Consider the following 17,337-nt stretch of genomic DNA (forward strand, 5'->3'; position numbering starts at 1 on the left):
CAACATTCAATTCCTTTAAAATTATTCCTAAATCATACGACATGTTATGACAAAAAAGCAATAATTTCTCTCTCTTGTCTTTACACTGCATATTACAACGTGCACAATAGGCTCCAATATAATTATTGAAATTTAAAGTATGGTCATGGTGTTTATGTTTGTCTTTGGGTTTTTTGAAGGTGTTACCACATAATTCACAAGTGTTCTGAGAATCATGTCTCATCTCATCCTCCTCTGTCATATGGATTTCATGATACTGTCTTCTAAACTTTATTTTATTCCATTCACCACTAACATTTAAAATGAAATGATTAACAGCATCCTCCCCCTTATAACTCTTTATACACACTATTTCTCCTTTGCGATCAAATATAATATAACAATAGGCAATGGCTTTATGACGAGACTCAATTTTACCTGCTGGGAGAGTGGTGTCTAATGCACATTCGAAATCAAATACACCGATATATTCGTTGGAATGCGTATGACTAAAATTTTCAAAGTGTACTGTTGTTCCTTCCGGGGGGAATACGAGAACCTGATTGATTTTACATCCATCTTCGTGGATATCTAACTCTTCCTGTGTATTCAACTTCATCAAACAACTATGACAGTGCTTCTTTACACCTTTTTCTTTGATTAAAACCAAATGTCTTTCATTCAACAATAACGCGCACATAATGTCCTTATATTTCTTATTCCCCTTACGACACATAGCCATAAATGTCCTATCTTGATCCTTTCTTAATTGATAAACATATAATGACACTTTATTTTCCTTCTCTAATATACCTAACTTATCACGCGTAATGGGGAAATCATCTATAGAAGATTTTGCATGATTAAGACAACCTCTCTTAGTATTAACTGCTCTGCGAATATCACGCCGTGACATGTTCTTTTTATGACATTGATAGGCGGCAAAAGCACGCAGTACACATAACCCATCATTAATCTCTGGATTAAATACATATTTCTTCCCTCGCAGTTTCTCGGGATATGCCACATATGACCCCACTTGCACTCTGAATTCTACTTTAACATATTCGATACTGAAAGATTCGATTTGATCTATGATCCAGCCAGATCCTTCCTGATCTTGCAACTCTGACTCGTATCTTTCTAATATTGTTCCCACCCATCGATCAAATACTTCAGAGATTTCCTCTTCACTTACTAACTCAAACGCTAAATTTATCACAAATTGTCCATTTTGATCATCACCCGATATGTTTTGACGTAATGTCCTTATAACTATAATTGGGTGGATTCTGAGCGACATTGCTAGAGGCGATCTATCATACATATCTCGCATCTGTTCTATAAAATAATCCCTATAAACATGTAAATACATTCTTAACTCTCTGTTATAAGTTGAAGGAACACTATATTTCCTCACTGTATGTCTACCTCTAAAATTCTGGATATATGTAATAACTTCTGGGCTCTCATCTTCACTATTATGCGTGTCAGACACGTCATGCGAGGTAGTTGCTCTCTCATCATCATTAATGGGGGCAGAAGTACCCGCACCTCCGCATTGTGAGGTACCAACACTAGCACTCTCACCACCAAGCTGTGCGACAACACTACCAGGTGTATTTCCTGCAGAGGAAAAAAGTATATCCAATTCATAACCCAAAAAATATTAAGATTTCAATGAACAGAGGAAAAAAAAAGTATATCCAATTCATAACCCAAAAAATATTAAGATTTCAATGAATATTACGTCCAGTAATGGGGGTAAGAAGGTCACCCTTCACAATTTTTACATAATACGTTTTAAGATTTCAATGAACAGAGGCACATCCAATTCATAAAAAAAAAAAAGCACATCCAATTCATAACCCAAAAAATATTAAGATTTCAATGAACAGAGGAAAAAAAAAAGCACATCCAATTCATAACCCAAAATATTAAGATTTCAATGAATAGAACAAAAAAATCTTTTCTCGAGTGACTAGCACAACAACAAAAGATCACAAATTGGTTACATACCTGTTTCTATAGCCTTCTTCCATAAAGCATCTACACGTGCCCACTCATTATCCAATTGCAATAACCTTTCATTGCGTTGTACACCGCCTTTCTCGATTACCAACGAACGCTGCTTTCTAATCGATAATCTTCTCTTCACCAATGCTTCCAAGTATTTCGAATATATGCTATCCCCTGTTAAGAATTTCACTTATTAACGCACTAACCCAAATTTCACTCGTATGCTTCAACAAAAATTAACCCAAAAACATGCTTCAATCAAGAATTTTCTAACAATCTCCTCTTCACCAATTCACTTATTTAACCTAAATTTCACTCGTATGCTTCAACAAAAAATTAACCTAAATTTCACTCGTATGCTTCAACAAAAATTAACCCAAATTTCACTCGTATGCTTCAACAAAAATTAAACATGTAAAAAAAAAAACAAGAATTTTCTAAGTACAACTTACCTTTCTCCATGTTGTGCGGTTCAGCGTTGGAAGATGAGGTCCTTTTTAGTTCATTTAACTTAATGAGAGGAATACTGTGGGGAAGATGAGGTCAGTCACGGATGATGGATGGAAGCACTGTCCTCGCTCTGAGTGTCTCATTGAGCTTATATAGGCCGCCCCCTCCCCCCGACACCACTGTATAATGCGGTTCACACCTAAGGTAGATTTAAGATAATCATCGCCTTACCGAACACCTGGGTCAACACAGGTCAGACAGACAGCATGATATGCGGTTCAGCGTTGGAAGATGAGGTCCTTTAACTTAATGAGAGGAAACTTTTAGTTCATTTTAAAATAATATGAGGAAGATGAGGTCAGTCACGGATGGAAGCACTGTCCTCGCTCTGAGAGACTCATTGTGGGTCACAACACATGGTGTAATGCGGTTCACACCCATCGCCTTACCGAACACCTGGGTCAACTCAGGACAGACAGGCGCCATGTAATGCGGTTCACACCCAAGGTAGCATGTAATGCGATTCACACCCAAGGTAGAACATAACACCTGCGTCAACTCAGGACAGACAGGCGCCATGAAATGCGGTTCACATCCAAGATAGAATATAATACCAGTAATCCTTACTGAAACACCTGGGTCAATCGTCACCCTAAAGCAACTAATTTTGGTGAGGCAGTCCTGCTCCACATTAACTGTGTCCCCTTATTGAACTAAAAGTATTATATATCTTGAAAACCCATTAAGACTTACAGTGTACAAGACGCCTCTCTATGGTAAACACCCTTTTTAGTTCATTCAACTTAAAGAGAGGAAGCTTTTAGATCATTTTAAAATAATAAGGGGAAGATGTTGAACTTGTCAACATACACATCTGCTGACGTTGATATATTTCGTTATCCATCAAGGATTATCATTGCCGGTTATTCGAATAGTGGCAAATCTTATTTCACATCAAAATTAATAAAGTTATACCACGAGAAATTTCATAACATTATAATATGCGGGGTGACATCACATCCCTTAGAACAAGATTCAGAGATAACTCATAAATTAACATTAAGTAACGATATTATCGACCCGCAGAATGTCATTGCATCACCTGATGAAAATACAATAATTATTGTTGATGATCTATTTTTAAAAGCAGGTAACAGTGAAATTATTCTCGAATGTTTTACTAAAGGTAGACATCATAATATAAGCATTATTCTGATTACTCAAAATATATTTCACGGAGGACGATATAGTCGTACCATGGCTTTAAACGCCACGCATTTTGCTTTATTTAAAATGAGGGATCTTGGACAAGTAGAGATTCTGGGGCGACAAGTGTTCGGAAAAAATAAGGAATTTGTAAATATATATAAATCTGCTATAAAACGATCACCCTTTGGTTATTTATTCATAGACCTTGCATTAAATACACCAGAAGCATTACAGTTGCGAACCAATGTGTTACGGCAGGATTCCTACGAAATTGTATACCAATGGAGCGAGCAAAATTAATTGAAAAGGTTTATAGAGATCCTGGATCTGCTGGGTCATTCTCTGGTGTAAACAGTTTATATACAGCTGTAAAAAAGATCGATCCGTCCATAACCTTGAAAGAGGTCAGAAATTTCTTAAATTCAGAAAGATCATATACTTTATACGTTCTTAAACCTAAGAAGTTTCCTCGTAGGAAAATAATTGCTCCTAAACCCAGAGTGATATTAACCTGTGATTTGGGTGATATGTCTAAATTATCCAGATATAATGATGGATATAAATACATTCTCGTGTGTATCGATGTTTTTTCAAGATATTTACAAGCAGTACTCATGAAAAAGAAAGACGGACCGAGCACTTTACATGCATTACAAAACATATTGGAGAATGAAAAGGCGAAGAATATATCGAGATTATTTACAGATAAAGGCAGGGAGTTTCTAAATAAACAGGTACAGAATTATCTCCAGAGTAAGCATATAAAGTTATATCATGTATTTTCGAAAGAAACAAAAGCTTCCATTGCAGAGAGAGGCTTGCAAACGATGAAACGTAAATTATACAAGTATATGACAAGTGCCAATACATTTAATTATTCAAAAGTGTTAAATGAATTAGTAGATGCGTATAATTCATCTCCGCACTCGGGGATTGGCGGTAAAACCCCATTGCAAGTCCATGGTATTACGTCATTGAATGATATAAGGAATCAGTTTCGGATAAATTATAAAAATGGAAGATCCAATAAGAAACGAATCAGTAAGAAATTGGCTGTTGGAGACACAACAAGAGTGACTCTTAGCAGATCATCCGCGTTTAACCGAGGGTTTCACACACAAAATACAGAGGAAATATTTAAAATATATAGAATTAATAATTCTCAACCTATAACAACATATCATTTGAAAGATTTGAAAGGTGAAAAGATTAAAGGAACATTTTATCGCGAAGAATTGACCCCAGTCATACCACCTCCAGAATATATTATCGACAGAGTATTGAAACGAAAAAAAATTGGTGGAATTACGCATTATTTGGTATCTTATAAAGGTTATGATTCCACTTTTAATTCGTGGGTCAAAGAAGGAGATTTGTTGAAGGTACAATGAAAAAATCATTATTAGAAAAATTTAAAGAATTAATTACATTACTTAATAGTCTCCCACGCAATCATCGGAAGAGTTTATTACAACAGTTTAAGAAAACACACATAAGTTGTATCAGTGAGATTTTCAAGAATTTGATTAAGAATAAAATACCATTAGACCCTAAAATATTTAAAAAGTACAAGAACGAGATTAAATCATTAGCTTGTAAGAAAATCGGTTTTCAGCGTAAAAAGAAATATTTGCTGAGTATCAGAGGTGGAAATCTTCTTGGCATTATATTACCTCTAGCAGTAAATATTATTTCGAGATTGTTTAATAAATCATGAAAGAATTTTATCTTGTACCAACTTCAGTTATGAATCGGAAACCTCTCGAGTTAGTAAAATCGGAGGGTGATGAGAATTTAGAAGGAGGTGGTGGTGGTGCATGCTTGAAGCGTGGTGTTAAACGCAAGTTTAAGACTACTCCCGCTAGGCAGGTCAACCCACCTGCTCTCACCTCGGTGAAACCTCAGAAAACCCCAGATTTGTCAAGATTCATGCACATAAGAGTGAGTGCGAGAAATATAGAATATGTGAAATCAATGTTGGTATTATTGCAAAGAAATCCTTTGGTGAGTTGGGATGAGAATGGTGACCTTCTTACCCCCATTACTGGACGTAATATTATTGAAATATTAAATGTTTTATCAGAAAATAATGTGAAATCAGCGAGAAGAATCGATTCTGATTACTTAACAGAAATAAAGCATTTATTAAATATATCAGGTATACATTTTGATTTTGTGAGGAATACAAAAGTGAGAAAACAATTATTACATAAAGGAGGCGGTGTAAGGAGAGAAACATCGTGGATATCATATTAGGTGAGTATATAAACTCTGTGATGTTATGTTTTTATTTAGTGTGTGTTATAAGAGTGTGGAGATGGCTGAACGTCTTCTATACGTGTGTAGCGATTCAAGTCTCGATTTATTTCCCGCCAATACACCTTCGGCTTTCATTAATAAATTATATGACCCCATTATATTAGATAATAAAATTGATTATGAGGTTGCTCTGAAAAATATAATTTACCCCAAGACGCATTATATACCGCAAAAGAATTTGAAGATATGTATTACATATGAGAAATCTACAGTAAATAAATATATGCATAAAATTGATATGAGCAAAATTATTGGAGGTGATATGGCAAGGATTTTAGAGGCAATAAATGAGGATATTAATGCAAATCTCTTAATAGCAGTTAAACATACAACGGGTATTATCATCCCCAAAAACTCAATTGTGTTCACATATCATCCAGGAATAAACAGAGTGGTTATTAACTTGAAAAAAAAAATTATACTACCTTCTGATATTACCAGTGGTTATGTGGGGTTGGAATTTGATAAAGAAGGAAGCGATATGCTAGGGTTCTCAGGTAATGAAATTTTGTATGTCTTTACCAATAAAAAAGAGATTATTTTTAACGAGTCTGGTGTGAAGGCGGTAAACCCACCCGATCCTGAATCAGGTATTAATTATATGTTAATATATAGCGATTTGATTGATCCCATTAATTTTGGCGATCAGTTGGTATCTCTTTTGGGAGTAGTTGATATTAATACATTAAGATCTAATTATGACCCCACAATGTACAAACCACTTAATAAAAAGATAATTGATCAAGTGAGTATTAAGCTCGCTGATCAGAAAGGAAGGTTAATTCAATATAATGACAAGTGTTCTACTGTATGTGTACTACATTTAAGACCTATAAAACGAGAGTGAATGATCAAGTTGAGTTAATATTGAACGAACCGTCAAGATGAGAACCAGTTTCTCTCCTCCTTCAGTGGAATCATTCCTGAAACTCTTTGATACTTCGAGGGTGAAAGGGGGAGGTTTAGATGATATTATATTATATAAAGCTAGAGGGAGGGGCGGAGGATTATTGTCATTTCTCGGTGGGATGGCCAGAAAAGCATTACCATTCTTATTGAATACCTTTGCTCCGGGAGTATTACAATACGGGCAAAATGTGTTGAACGATGTTAATAATGGTATTGCATTGAAAAATTCTGCGAGAAATAGAGGCGTAGAAACATTGAAGGGTGTCGGACAGAAGTTATTATCCGGAGGAAGTAGAAAGATTGGTTTGAAACGATTGAAATTTAATAATAAAAGAAACTGGAATATTTAATTAATTTTAGTTTATTGTTAACTGTCATATTGTTAGTATGTCGGCTGGTGCTCTATACGTTACACCAGGGGGACTCAACGCCCCCGTCCCCACTTATTCTCATTCCATAACTGATGGATTCCCAAAATTACCAGGACATACCATTATTGAATCCTCAATAGCAGCTAGACGCACATGTGAAGTATTACCAGTAAATCAAGGATCTGATAAATTTCTCGAATTTAGAATACAAAGTTCAGAAGGTCATTTTTTAGATTTAACGAGTCTGGCCTTGGAAATGAACATAAATATAACAAATGAGGATGGGAGTGCACTGGGAGACGGATGATAAGGTCATATTTGTGAACTCTATAAGTCAGACAATATTCAAATCTGTGTGTTTGTATCTCAATGAACAACTTATAGAATCGAATCCATTTTATTCATATACGGGTTATATTAAACTGCTTAAGCATTTATCCCCATCAAAATTAGATACATTGGGAAGAATAGCATTCTTTCGTAATAAAGACACAGCAAGTAGTACTATTACAACAGCTGATTTAGATGATATTAAGAAAGACGAAGGTAAATTAACGAATGAAGTGAATACTTGTTTCCCTTTGATGCTGGATGTGAGTAGTTTTCACGAATATATCCTGGATAGTGTCGAATGTCGATTGAGACTTGAAATGCATTCACCCGCATGGGTAATTATGACTCCATTAAGCGGAAAAACATATAAATATAATATTAATTCCATTAAATTATGGATCGATAAAGTTATTCCGTATACGAATGCATTAATTGCATTGAATTCAAGCATGAGGGCAAACCCGCAGGGGTGTGAATATCTGTTCAAGAAGACATTATTTAAATCATATATTCTGACATCTAATCAAACACAATTGATCGCAGATAATCCTTGGGGACAAGTCATACCCGATAAGATATTTATTATATTAGTTGATATGAAGACATATGATGGAGGATATAATTTTAATCCATTATATTTTCAACATGAAGATTTGAATCATTTCGGGGTTACAATTAATTCAGAAATGATTCTTAATATTGACTGTAAGTTCCCTACCCACGCGAGTAGGTTATATTACGCTACCTTGAAATCTCTGGGTTTGGAGACTGATCATCTGATTACATATAAGAGTTTTCTCCAAGGCAGAACTATATTAGGTGTTGACCTGAGAAGTGAACAGGTTAAGAATGCTATATCTGTCGAGAAGAATGGTAATTTGAGAATAGATATGACATTTGGTAAACCGAAAGATGAGAATAGAATTTGTCTGATGTTTGGTGAAACTAATGCGATTTTAAATATAAATGAAAATAGAACAGTGATAGTGCATACGCGAGTATAGATCATGAATTGTGAAGAAATAAATATTGCCTTGAAACATCATACGGGAAGATATGCCTCGTATTTGGGATGTTTTGCCGCAAATAATATAAATGAAGTTATTATGAGGATAAAAGATAAGCCGGTAATTTTCATCATTAATATATTGAACGATCAAGATGAAAATATGGGTCATTGGATTACTATATATGTGAACAAACACATATTATTATATTTAGATAGTTTCGGGGTGGATTTAAAACATTATACAAATATATATGAGAAAATTATATACAAGAGAAATTTCATGTACGGTATTAATCAGAGGATTCAACATGAAAAATCATTGTTGTGCGGCTTATATGCTATATATTTTGTGTATAAGTTAACAAATTATAGCGTCAAGAAAATTATACCATATTTGTTTAAAGATTTTGGTAGAAATAAATTAAAGAATGACCAATTTATAATGAAATATGCATATGAGCATTTCAATATACCCTCATGTTCAAGTGTATTTGCTAATAATTCAACGTGGAATTATGAAAATCTGTGTAAAATATTGGAATTATAATACGGTGGGGTAGAGGCGTTTAGAGGCGGGGCGAAAGGTTAGAGGCGGGGCGAAAGGTCATAACGCTGCTATAAATGCCCGTGCTGGGTCACTCTTTGCATCTACTGTCATTCAAGTTGGGTCAAGGATGAATCCAATTCAGTACTCCGTTGGAGGTGTCTGCGAGGAGGAGAGAAGACTGCATCCCTGTGTATGTCGGAATAATCCACCTGCGGTAAATGGTAAGTGATTTTTGTTCATTATCTGAGTGAATCTTGTTCTAATATTGAAAAAATCTTTTTTACACATAAATGATTTTAGAAGTGTAATGTATTAACCAATAAAACTTTTTAATGCAATTAAAGATATGCCTTATTCTTCTTCTAATCGAGAATTTTTTTTCTTTGCCAGATGCGAATATAATGCGGTTGTTGGAACTTATTCGCGCAAATCAAATCCGACAGGAGCAAATGATTTGCGAGTTGATGGGATTGTTAGGAGCGAGATCCACCCAGCCTCCTACCCATCCATATGGAGATGCTGTTGCTACCCCTCCTACCAACGAGACTTCTCCCCGACCTCATGTGGATGTTGAGACTGTGCCTCCTACTCAGGCGGTTGATGTTAACGCTTTTATCCAGGATATTGTAACTCCTACCCACGCCGAGATCGACCCTTCTCCCCAGTCTCATATGAGTGGAGAATGTGTTAGTAGTTGTTATTGCGATAAATGCGTATGGAGCGAGATGGAATATTTTATGACAAATTCCCAACCTACTTCATGTATGGATGAGGATTCCCCCATTTATTATCCACCAGCTTCCCCCCCAGAAGTTTATTGTATAACAGATGAGGAAGAAGATGACGACCCTGAACAAAATGCACAGAAATTCTACAAGAGAAGAAAAATTACTCTACGTTGATTTTAGTCAATGAATTGTAGCTTTTTTCAATGAAATTGTATTTGTTTGTATTACCAGAAATGTAATGGCTGTATAATAAATAATGAAAAAAAAAAATATTGTGTATTAGTGTTATCCTGAAATGTGTCTTTCTGATGATGATGAAAATGTTTTCCCTATGATGCATATGTGTCCCCTTATTAACTTGAATGAACTGAAAGTTCGACATGATTCAGCCTGTGACCCCCAGAGGGGGGATTCCAAAAACTTTGATCCGAGGAATTTCGAAAACCCCATAGGGGGGAATCCAAAAAAACTTGATCCAAGGAGATGGAGAAATCCAAAAACTTGATCCGAGGAGATGGAGAGCACAATAAAATGAAATTCAAAAAAAATTCGACAAAAATCGGAAAAAAATTCGAGGCGCGGGGGCGATCCGGACGACGCTGCAGAAGGCGCAGCAGAAGGCGCGAAGGGGCGCGGGCGGGGCGCGCGGGCGGGCGGGGCGCGCGAAGGGCGCGCGGGCGGGCGGGCGCGCGGGCGGGCGCGCGGGGCGGCGGGCGGGCGCGCGGGCGGGCGCGCGGGCGCGCGGCGCGATGGTGGGGTCGCGAGGCGGGGGGTCGTGGTGGGTGGGGGTATTGGTTGGGGGGTCAAGGGTGAGGTAGTCTCGAGGGCGAGGTCATGGTCAAAACCGGAAGTAACACCTAGGTGTGAAAAAGGTGACCCTCCAGCTGCTGGTCCTAGACCGGATACACCGCTCAGCCGCACCCCTAAAACCGGATACACCGCTCAGCCGCATGCCTAAAAACCGGATACACCGCTCAGCCGCATGCCTAAAAACCGGATACACCGCTCAGCCGCTTTTTTGACTACTTATATATATATATATATATATATATATATATATATATATATATATATATATATATATATATATATATATATATATATATATGGTGCCGAATGTACTGAGAGAGCCTTCCTCTCTCAATACGTATCTAGCACCTTCCTCTCAGCACGTATCTAGCACTTTCCTCTCAGTACGTATCTATCACCTTCCTCTCTCAGTACGTATCTAGCACCTTCCTCTCTCAGTACGTATCTAGCACAGTACTCTCCTCTCTCAGTACGTATCTAGCACCTTCCTCTCTCAGTACGTATCTAGCACCTTCCTCTCTCAGTACGTATCTAGCACCTTCCTCTCTCAGTACGTATCTAGCACCTTCCTCTCTCAGTACGTATCTAGCACCTTCCTCTCTCAGTACGTATCTAGCACCTTCCTCTCTCAGTACGTATCTAGCACCTTCCTCTCTCAGTACGTATCTAGCACCTTCCTCTCAGTACTTATCTAGCACCTTCCTCTCTCAGTACGTATCTAGCACTTTCCTCTCAGTACGTATCTAGCACCTTCCTCTCAGTACGTATCTAGCACTCTTCCTCTCAGTACGTATCTAGCACCTTCCTCTCTCAGTACGTATCTAGCACCTTCCTCTCAGTACGTATCTAGCACCTTCCTCTCAGTACGTATCTAGCACCTTCCTCTCAGTACGTATCTAGCACCTTCCTCTCAGTACGTATCTAGCACCTTCCTCTCAGTACGTATCTAGCACCTTCCTCTCAGTACGTATCTAGCACCTTCCTCTCAGTACGTATCTAGCACCTTCCTCTCAGTACATTTCCCAAGATTCCATCTCAGACGAACCATACAGGGGAATTACTTTAGTACAATCTCAACTCTTCTATAATTGGACTAATGGAAACTCTCCGGTTTTGTGCTAATTATGGTGGTTTCTCTATTTCCCTTTTATTGTTGTGGAGGATGCCAGTTCTCGCTCGAATCTTCTCATGTCTAAATGAGATTTTGTAATCATATTATATATATATATATATATATATATATATATATATATATATATATATATATATATATATATATATATATATATATATATATATATATATATATATATATATATATATATATATATATATATATATATATATATATATATATATATATATATATATATATATATATATATATATATGCAATAAGATCACAGTAAACAGGTGATTTCAGAATATGCAGAACAACCACTCTGAAAGAATAGAGAAATTCCAAGCGCTTTCGTGACTACTCACATTATCCTTGATAATGTGAGTAGTCACGAAAGCGCTTGGAATTTCTCTATTCTTTCAGAGTGGTTGTTTTGCATATATATATATATATATATATATATATATATATATATATATATATATATATATATATATATATATATATATATATATATATATATATATATATATATATATATATATATATATATATATAAAATATAGGGAGGTACCACCTCTAGAACTGTTATAGGGACCCTCATCCTCAGAGAAAAGAATAAACTTGCTTCAGGGAAAACTCAAGGTTCTCCCTGAAGCTGTTTGAGAATTTTCTCCTACCACCCCTTATATTTTATATATATTTTATTTAAAGACAAAATACATTGACAAAACATTCACAAAAATACGATAGAAAGTAAAACACCATAGGTAACTCAGAGCTACATCTCGAATACTTCGTCCAGCTCCCCGGCGGTGAGCCGCGTGCCCAGAATGCTGCAGGCATTTCCTCTCTGGATCGCATCACTGAGTCTCTGAAAGAGGAAGCTGGTCGCCCTGTGGTCCTTGGTTTCTATGATGAGCTTTTCACCCAGCTCTATTAGGAACTTTAGAGCACACTTGCCCCATGCTCCAAGGGTCTCCAACCCTATTGGGATGAAGTTATAGCAAGGGAGCAGGTCTTCATATTTGCGGATCTTCTGGGTCTCCCTGTGGCTGGCAGCTCCACCCCCTTCCACTACGGAGTATGGCAAGTTGGTGTCTGCCAATGTGGCGGCACATGTGTAGTCCCAGGCAATCTGCTTTCCATCCTTCCAAGGTAGCATAGTGGCTCCATCAGGACGCTTTTGACTTGCGTCAGACCTCCGCACTTGGGGTTCCCGTTGAGCTGGGCAACGGGCTGTGGCGAGGCTTCTCTTTATGATGTCATTGACCTCCTCATGCCTGGCATACTTCCCTTCTGCTGTGTGACACACGAGACCATGAAGTCCGAATTGATCAGCTGTCGCCCTGCAGCAAATAAACCTATGTTCGGTGAGGATGGGGCGGCTAGGCGAAGAGTAGCACCAATCCGAATGGTCTGTGGGTCTAGTCGAGTGCCCAAGGAGGAATTGGGAACAGCTAACAGGAAATCTCCTGAGTGTGGTGCCTTCACTGCCAGGAGACGAGCTTTGTCCTTTCCTGAGGCGTTGGAGAGCATTGTGTTGGCGATTTTTTCCATGATCGGTTTGTCCCAGTGGGACTGTTTGTGCTGTTTGGGAGGAGCTGGTCTACTGGAGGAATCTGTAAGGGTGTCCCACCGAATCGCTGCTTCAGTAAACCTGGGGTCTTGAGCTCCTACCACGTCTCTCAAGCGTTCGGGAACAATCTTCTTAACTAGTGCACTGGAAGCCAAACACGAAGACAAAAAAGCAGGTAAAGCAACATGCGTTGCTTTGCGCACCCCTATACCTCCCAGTCGTACTGGGAGGGTTGCCTGATCCCATTGCTGACCCTCTAGTGACAGGTTCAGTGCCTTCTTAAGGGTTGACCTCAGGTGTGCGTCATATTCGTCGAGTGTTGGGTTGTCAAAAGAGGGTGCACACCTCAGGAAGTAAGTGAGTCTTGGAATATTTAAATATATATATATATATATATTTATATATATTTATATATATATATATATATATATATATATATATATATATATATATATATATATATATATATATATATATATATATATATAATGTCGTGCCGAATATGTGAAACTGGTCAATTAGAAAGAATTCATTTAAAATTAAGTCCTTTCTAAAATTTTCTCTTATACGTTTAAAGATATATTTTTTCATTAATGTTAATGTAAAAATTTATAATTTTTCACCAAAAGAACCTTAGAAAACTTACCTAACCTTATTATAACAAGAGCAATTTATTTTAGCCTAATACAACTAAATATATTTTAGATTTGTTTACAATAATTTAATACTAAACGAACACAGTGAAATATATTTTTTTCGTTAGGTTCAGAATGATTTTTGCTAAATTACTGCATACACAAATTTTCGTTTGCCTTATTCCGCAAAAAGTGCGTTGCTATTTAAGCCAAAATCGCAAGTTTTACCTATTCAGCACGACATACATGAGCTTGAAGGTAGAAAGTGACGCTGTGATGTCGAACTTGTGAATCACTCAGAAAACTCGTTATGTAAACAGACGAGAAAACATATCCCATTTTCTTTCACTGTTATAGAAACAAAATATAAAGTAGATAAATTATCTAATTCGATTGGGTTTTAAAATAAAAACATTATTTTTAACAAGGAAACACACTTGTGTTGAGTGACTTATTATTTTGCAATAAGAGGATCATCCACCCTTCATTCTAACAACGATTATTTCTATAAAACCTTCCCTACGTTGGAATATCCACAAATTCCAGACTAAACAGACAGCAAAGTGAAAATGAACCATACCACGGGTGGGGAAAGATCCCGCGATCGGAGAGTCTCAAAACTCCAGACACGTCATGGTTTATTTGCAATCGTGTCATTACGATTTCGTGAGTCAAAGTGGAAATGGATCCAGCTGTGGATCCATTTTCGGTCCGTTGATACGCCTCAAAAACCACATCCAAACGCGAATCATTCGAGGTGTGAATGATATTTAAATTCCACCATTCTTTGTATCCTCACTCGTATCTGTAACCGGATATCTCTTGAGCCAGGTTGGTGTAGATGCTGGTTGATGTAGCAGTAGACTTGACGTAGATGTAGGCTGATGTAGATGTAGGGTGGGTACTGATGTAGCTGAGCCCAGCAGAGACCTTCCATGCTGCAGAGTGCAGCCATTTGCATGTTCATGTAGCCAGTGCATGTAGCCAGTGCATGGAGCCAGTGCATGTAGCCAGTGCATGTAGCCAGTGCATGTAGACAGTGCATGTAGCCAGTGCATGGAGCCAGTGCATGTAGCCAGTACATGTAGCCAGTGCATGTAGACAGTGCATGTAGCCTGTGCATGTAGCCAGTGCATGTAGCCAGTGCATGTAGCCAGTGTATGTAGCCAGTGCATGTAGCCAGTGCATGGAGTCAGTGCATGTAGCCAGTGCATGTAGCCAGTGCATGGAGCCAGTGCATGTAGCCAGTGCATGTAGCCAGTGCATGTAGCCAGTGTATGTAGCCAGTGCATGTAGCCAGTGCATGTAGCCAGTGCATGTAGCCAGTGCATGTAGCCAGTGCATGTAGCTAGTACATGTAGCCAGTGCATGTAGCAAGTACATGTAGCCAGTGCATGTAGCCAGTGTATGTAGCCAGTGCATGTAGCCAGTGCATGTAGCCAGTGCATGTAGCCAGTGCATGTAGCAGTGTATGTAGCCAGTACAGTGCATGGAGCCAGTGCATGTAGCCAGTGCATGTAGCCAGTGCATGTAGCCAGTGTATGTAGCCGGTACATGTAGCCAGTGCATGTAGCCAGTGCATGTAGCTAGTACATGTAGCCAGTGCATGTAGCCAGTGTATGTAGCCAGTGCATGTAGCTAGTACATGTAGCCAGTGCATGTAGCCAGTGTATGTAGCCAGTGCATGTAGCCAGTGCATGTAGCCAGTGTATGTAGCCAGTGCATGTAGCCAGTGTATGTAGCGAGTGCATGGAGCCAGTGCATGTAGCCAGTGTATGTAGCCAGTGCATGGAGCCAGTGTATGTAGCCAGTGTATGTAGCCAGTGTATGTAGCCAGTGCATGTAGCCAGTACATGTGTACATGTAGCTAGTACATGTAGCCAGTATATGTAGCCAATGTAGCCAGTGCATGTAGCCAGTGCATGTAGCCAGTGTATGTAGCCAGTGCATGTAGCCAGTGTATGTAGCCAGTGTATGTAGCCAGTGCATGGAGCCAGTGCATGTAGCCAGTGTATGTAGCCAGTGCATGTAGCCAGTGTATGTAGCCAGTGCATGTAGCCAGTGCATGTAGCTAGTGTATGTAGCCAGTGCATGTAGCCAGTGTATGTAACCAGTGCATGGAGCCAGTGTATGTAGCCAGTGTATGTAGCCAGTGCGTGTAGCCAGTGCATGTAGCCAGTGTATGTAGCCAGTACATGTAGCCAGTGCATGTAGCCAGTGCATGTAGCCAGTACATGTAGCCAGTGCATGTAGCCAGTGTATGTAGCCAGTGCATGTAGCCAGTGTATGTAGCCAGTGTATGTAGCCAGTGCATGTAGCCAGTGCATGTAGCCAGTGAATGTAGTGCATGTAGCCAGTGCATGTAGCCAGTGTATGTAGCCAGTGCATGTAGCCAGTGCATGTAGCCAGTGCATGTAGCTAGTACATGTAGCCAGTGCATGTAGCCAGTGTATGTAGCCAGTGCATGTAGCCAGTGCATGTAGCCAGTGTATGTAGCCAGTGCATGTAGCCAGTGTATGTAGCCAGTGTATGTAGCCAGTGCATGGAGCCAGTGCATGTAGCCAGTGTATGTAGCCAGTGCATGTAGCCAGTGTATGTAGCCAGTGTATGTAGCCAGTGTATGTAGCCAGTGCATGTAGCCAGTACATGTAGCCAGTACATGTAGCTAGTACATGTAGCCAGTATATGTAGCCAATGTATGTTGCCAGCGCATGTAGCCAGTGCATGTAGCCAGTGCATGTAGCTAGTACATGTAGCCAGTGCATGTAGCCAGTGCATGTAGCCAGTGCATGTAGCCAGTGCATGTAGCCAGTGTATGTAGCCAGTGCATGTAGCCAGTGTATGTAGCCAGTGCATGTAGCCAGTGCATGGAGCAAGTATATGTAGCCAGTGAATGGAGCCAGTATATGTAGCCAGTGAATGGAGCCAGTGCATGGAGCCAGTGCATGTAGCCAGTGCATGTAGCCAGTGCATGTAGCCAGTGTATGTAGCCAGTGCATGTAGCCAGTGTATGGAGCCAGTGTATGTAGCCAGTGCAAGTAGCCAGTGCATGTAGCCAGTGCATGTAGCTAGTACATGTAGCCAGTGCATGTAGCCAGTGTTTGTAGCCAGTGCATGTAGCCAGTGCATGTAGCCAGTGCATGTAGCTAGTACATGTAGCCAGTGCATGTAGCCAGTGTATGTAGCCAGTGCATGTAGCCAGTGCATGTAGCTAGTGTATGTAGCCAGTGCATGTAGCCAGTGCATGTGTAGCATGTAGCCAGTGCATGTAGCCAGTGTATGTAGCCAGTGTGCATGTAGCATGTAGCCAGTGTATGTAG

General features: G+C 39.0%; 2 protein-coding genes across 11 annotated transcripts in view; both read left to right on the forward strand.

The window, feature by feature from the left end:
- Window positions 1–17,337, forward strand: part of LOC128685375 (collagen alpha-1(XVIII) chain) — an 836,546-nt gene that overhangs the window by 143,563 nt on the left and 675,646 nt on the right. The gene's annotated exons all lie outside the window — the stretch shown is intronic.
- Window positions 8,417–10,132, forward strand: LOC138852397 (uncharacterized). Its single transcript, XM_070082819.1, has 2 exons — window positions 8,417–9,366; window positions 9,536–10,132. Exons 1-2 carry the CDS (start codon window positions 9,273–9,275, stop codon window positions 10,045–10,047), a joined length of 606 nt encoding a protein of 201 aa, XP_069938920.1. The 5' UTR covers window positions 8,417–9,272; the 3' UTR covers window positions 10,048–10,132.

Source organism: Cherax quadricarinatus, chromosome 8 (genome assembly GCF_038502225.1).
Source record: "Cherax quadricarinatus isolate ZL_2023a chromosome 8, ASM3850222v1, whole genome shotgun sequence".
Classification (NCBI taxonomy): domain Eukaryota; kingdom Metazoa; phylum Arthropoda; class Malacostraca; order Decapoda; family Parastacidae; genus Cherax; species Cherax quadricarinatus.

Coding starts and splice junctions, on each gene's coding strand:
- LOC138852397 (XM_070082819.1), top strand. CDS start 9,273: ATGAATCCAATTCAGTACTCCGTTGGAGGTGTCTGCGAGGAGGAGAGA. Junction 9,367..9,535: donor TAATCCACCTGCGGTAAATG/GTAAGTGATTTT, acceptor TTTCTTTGCCAG/ATGCGAATATAATGCGGTTG.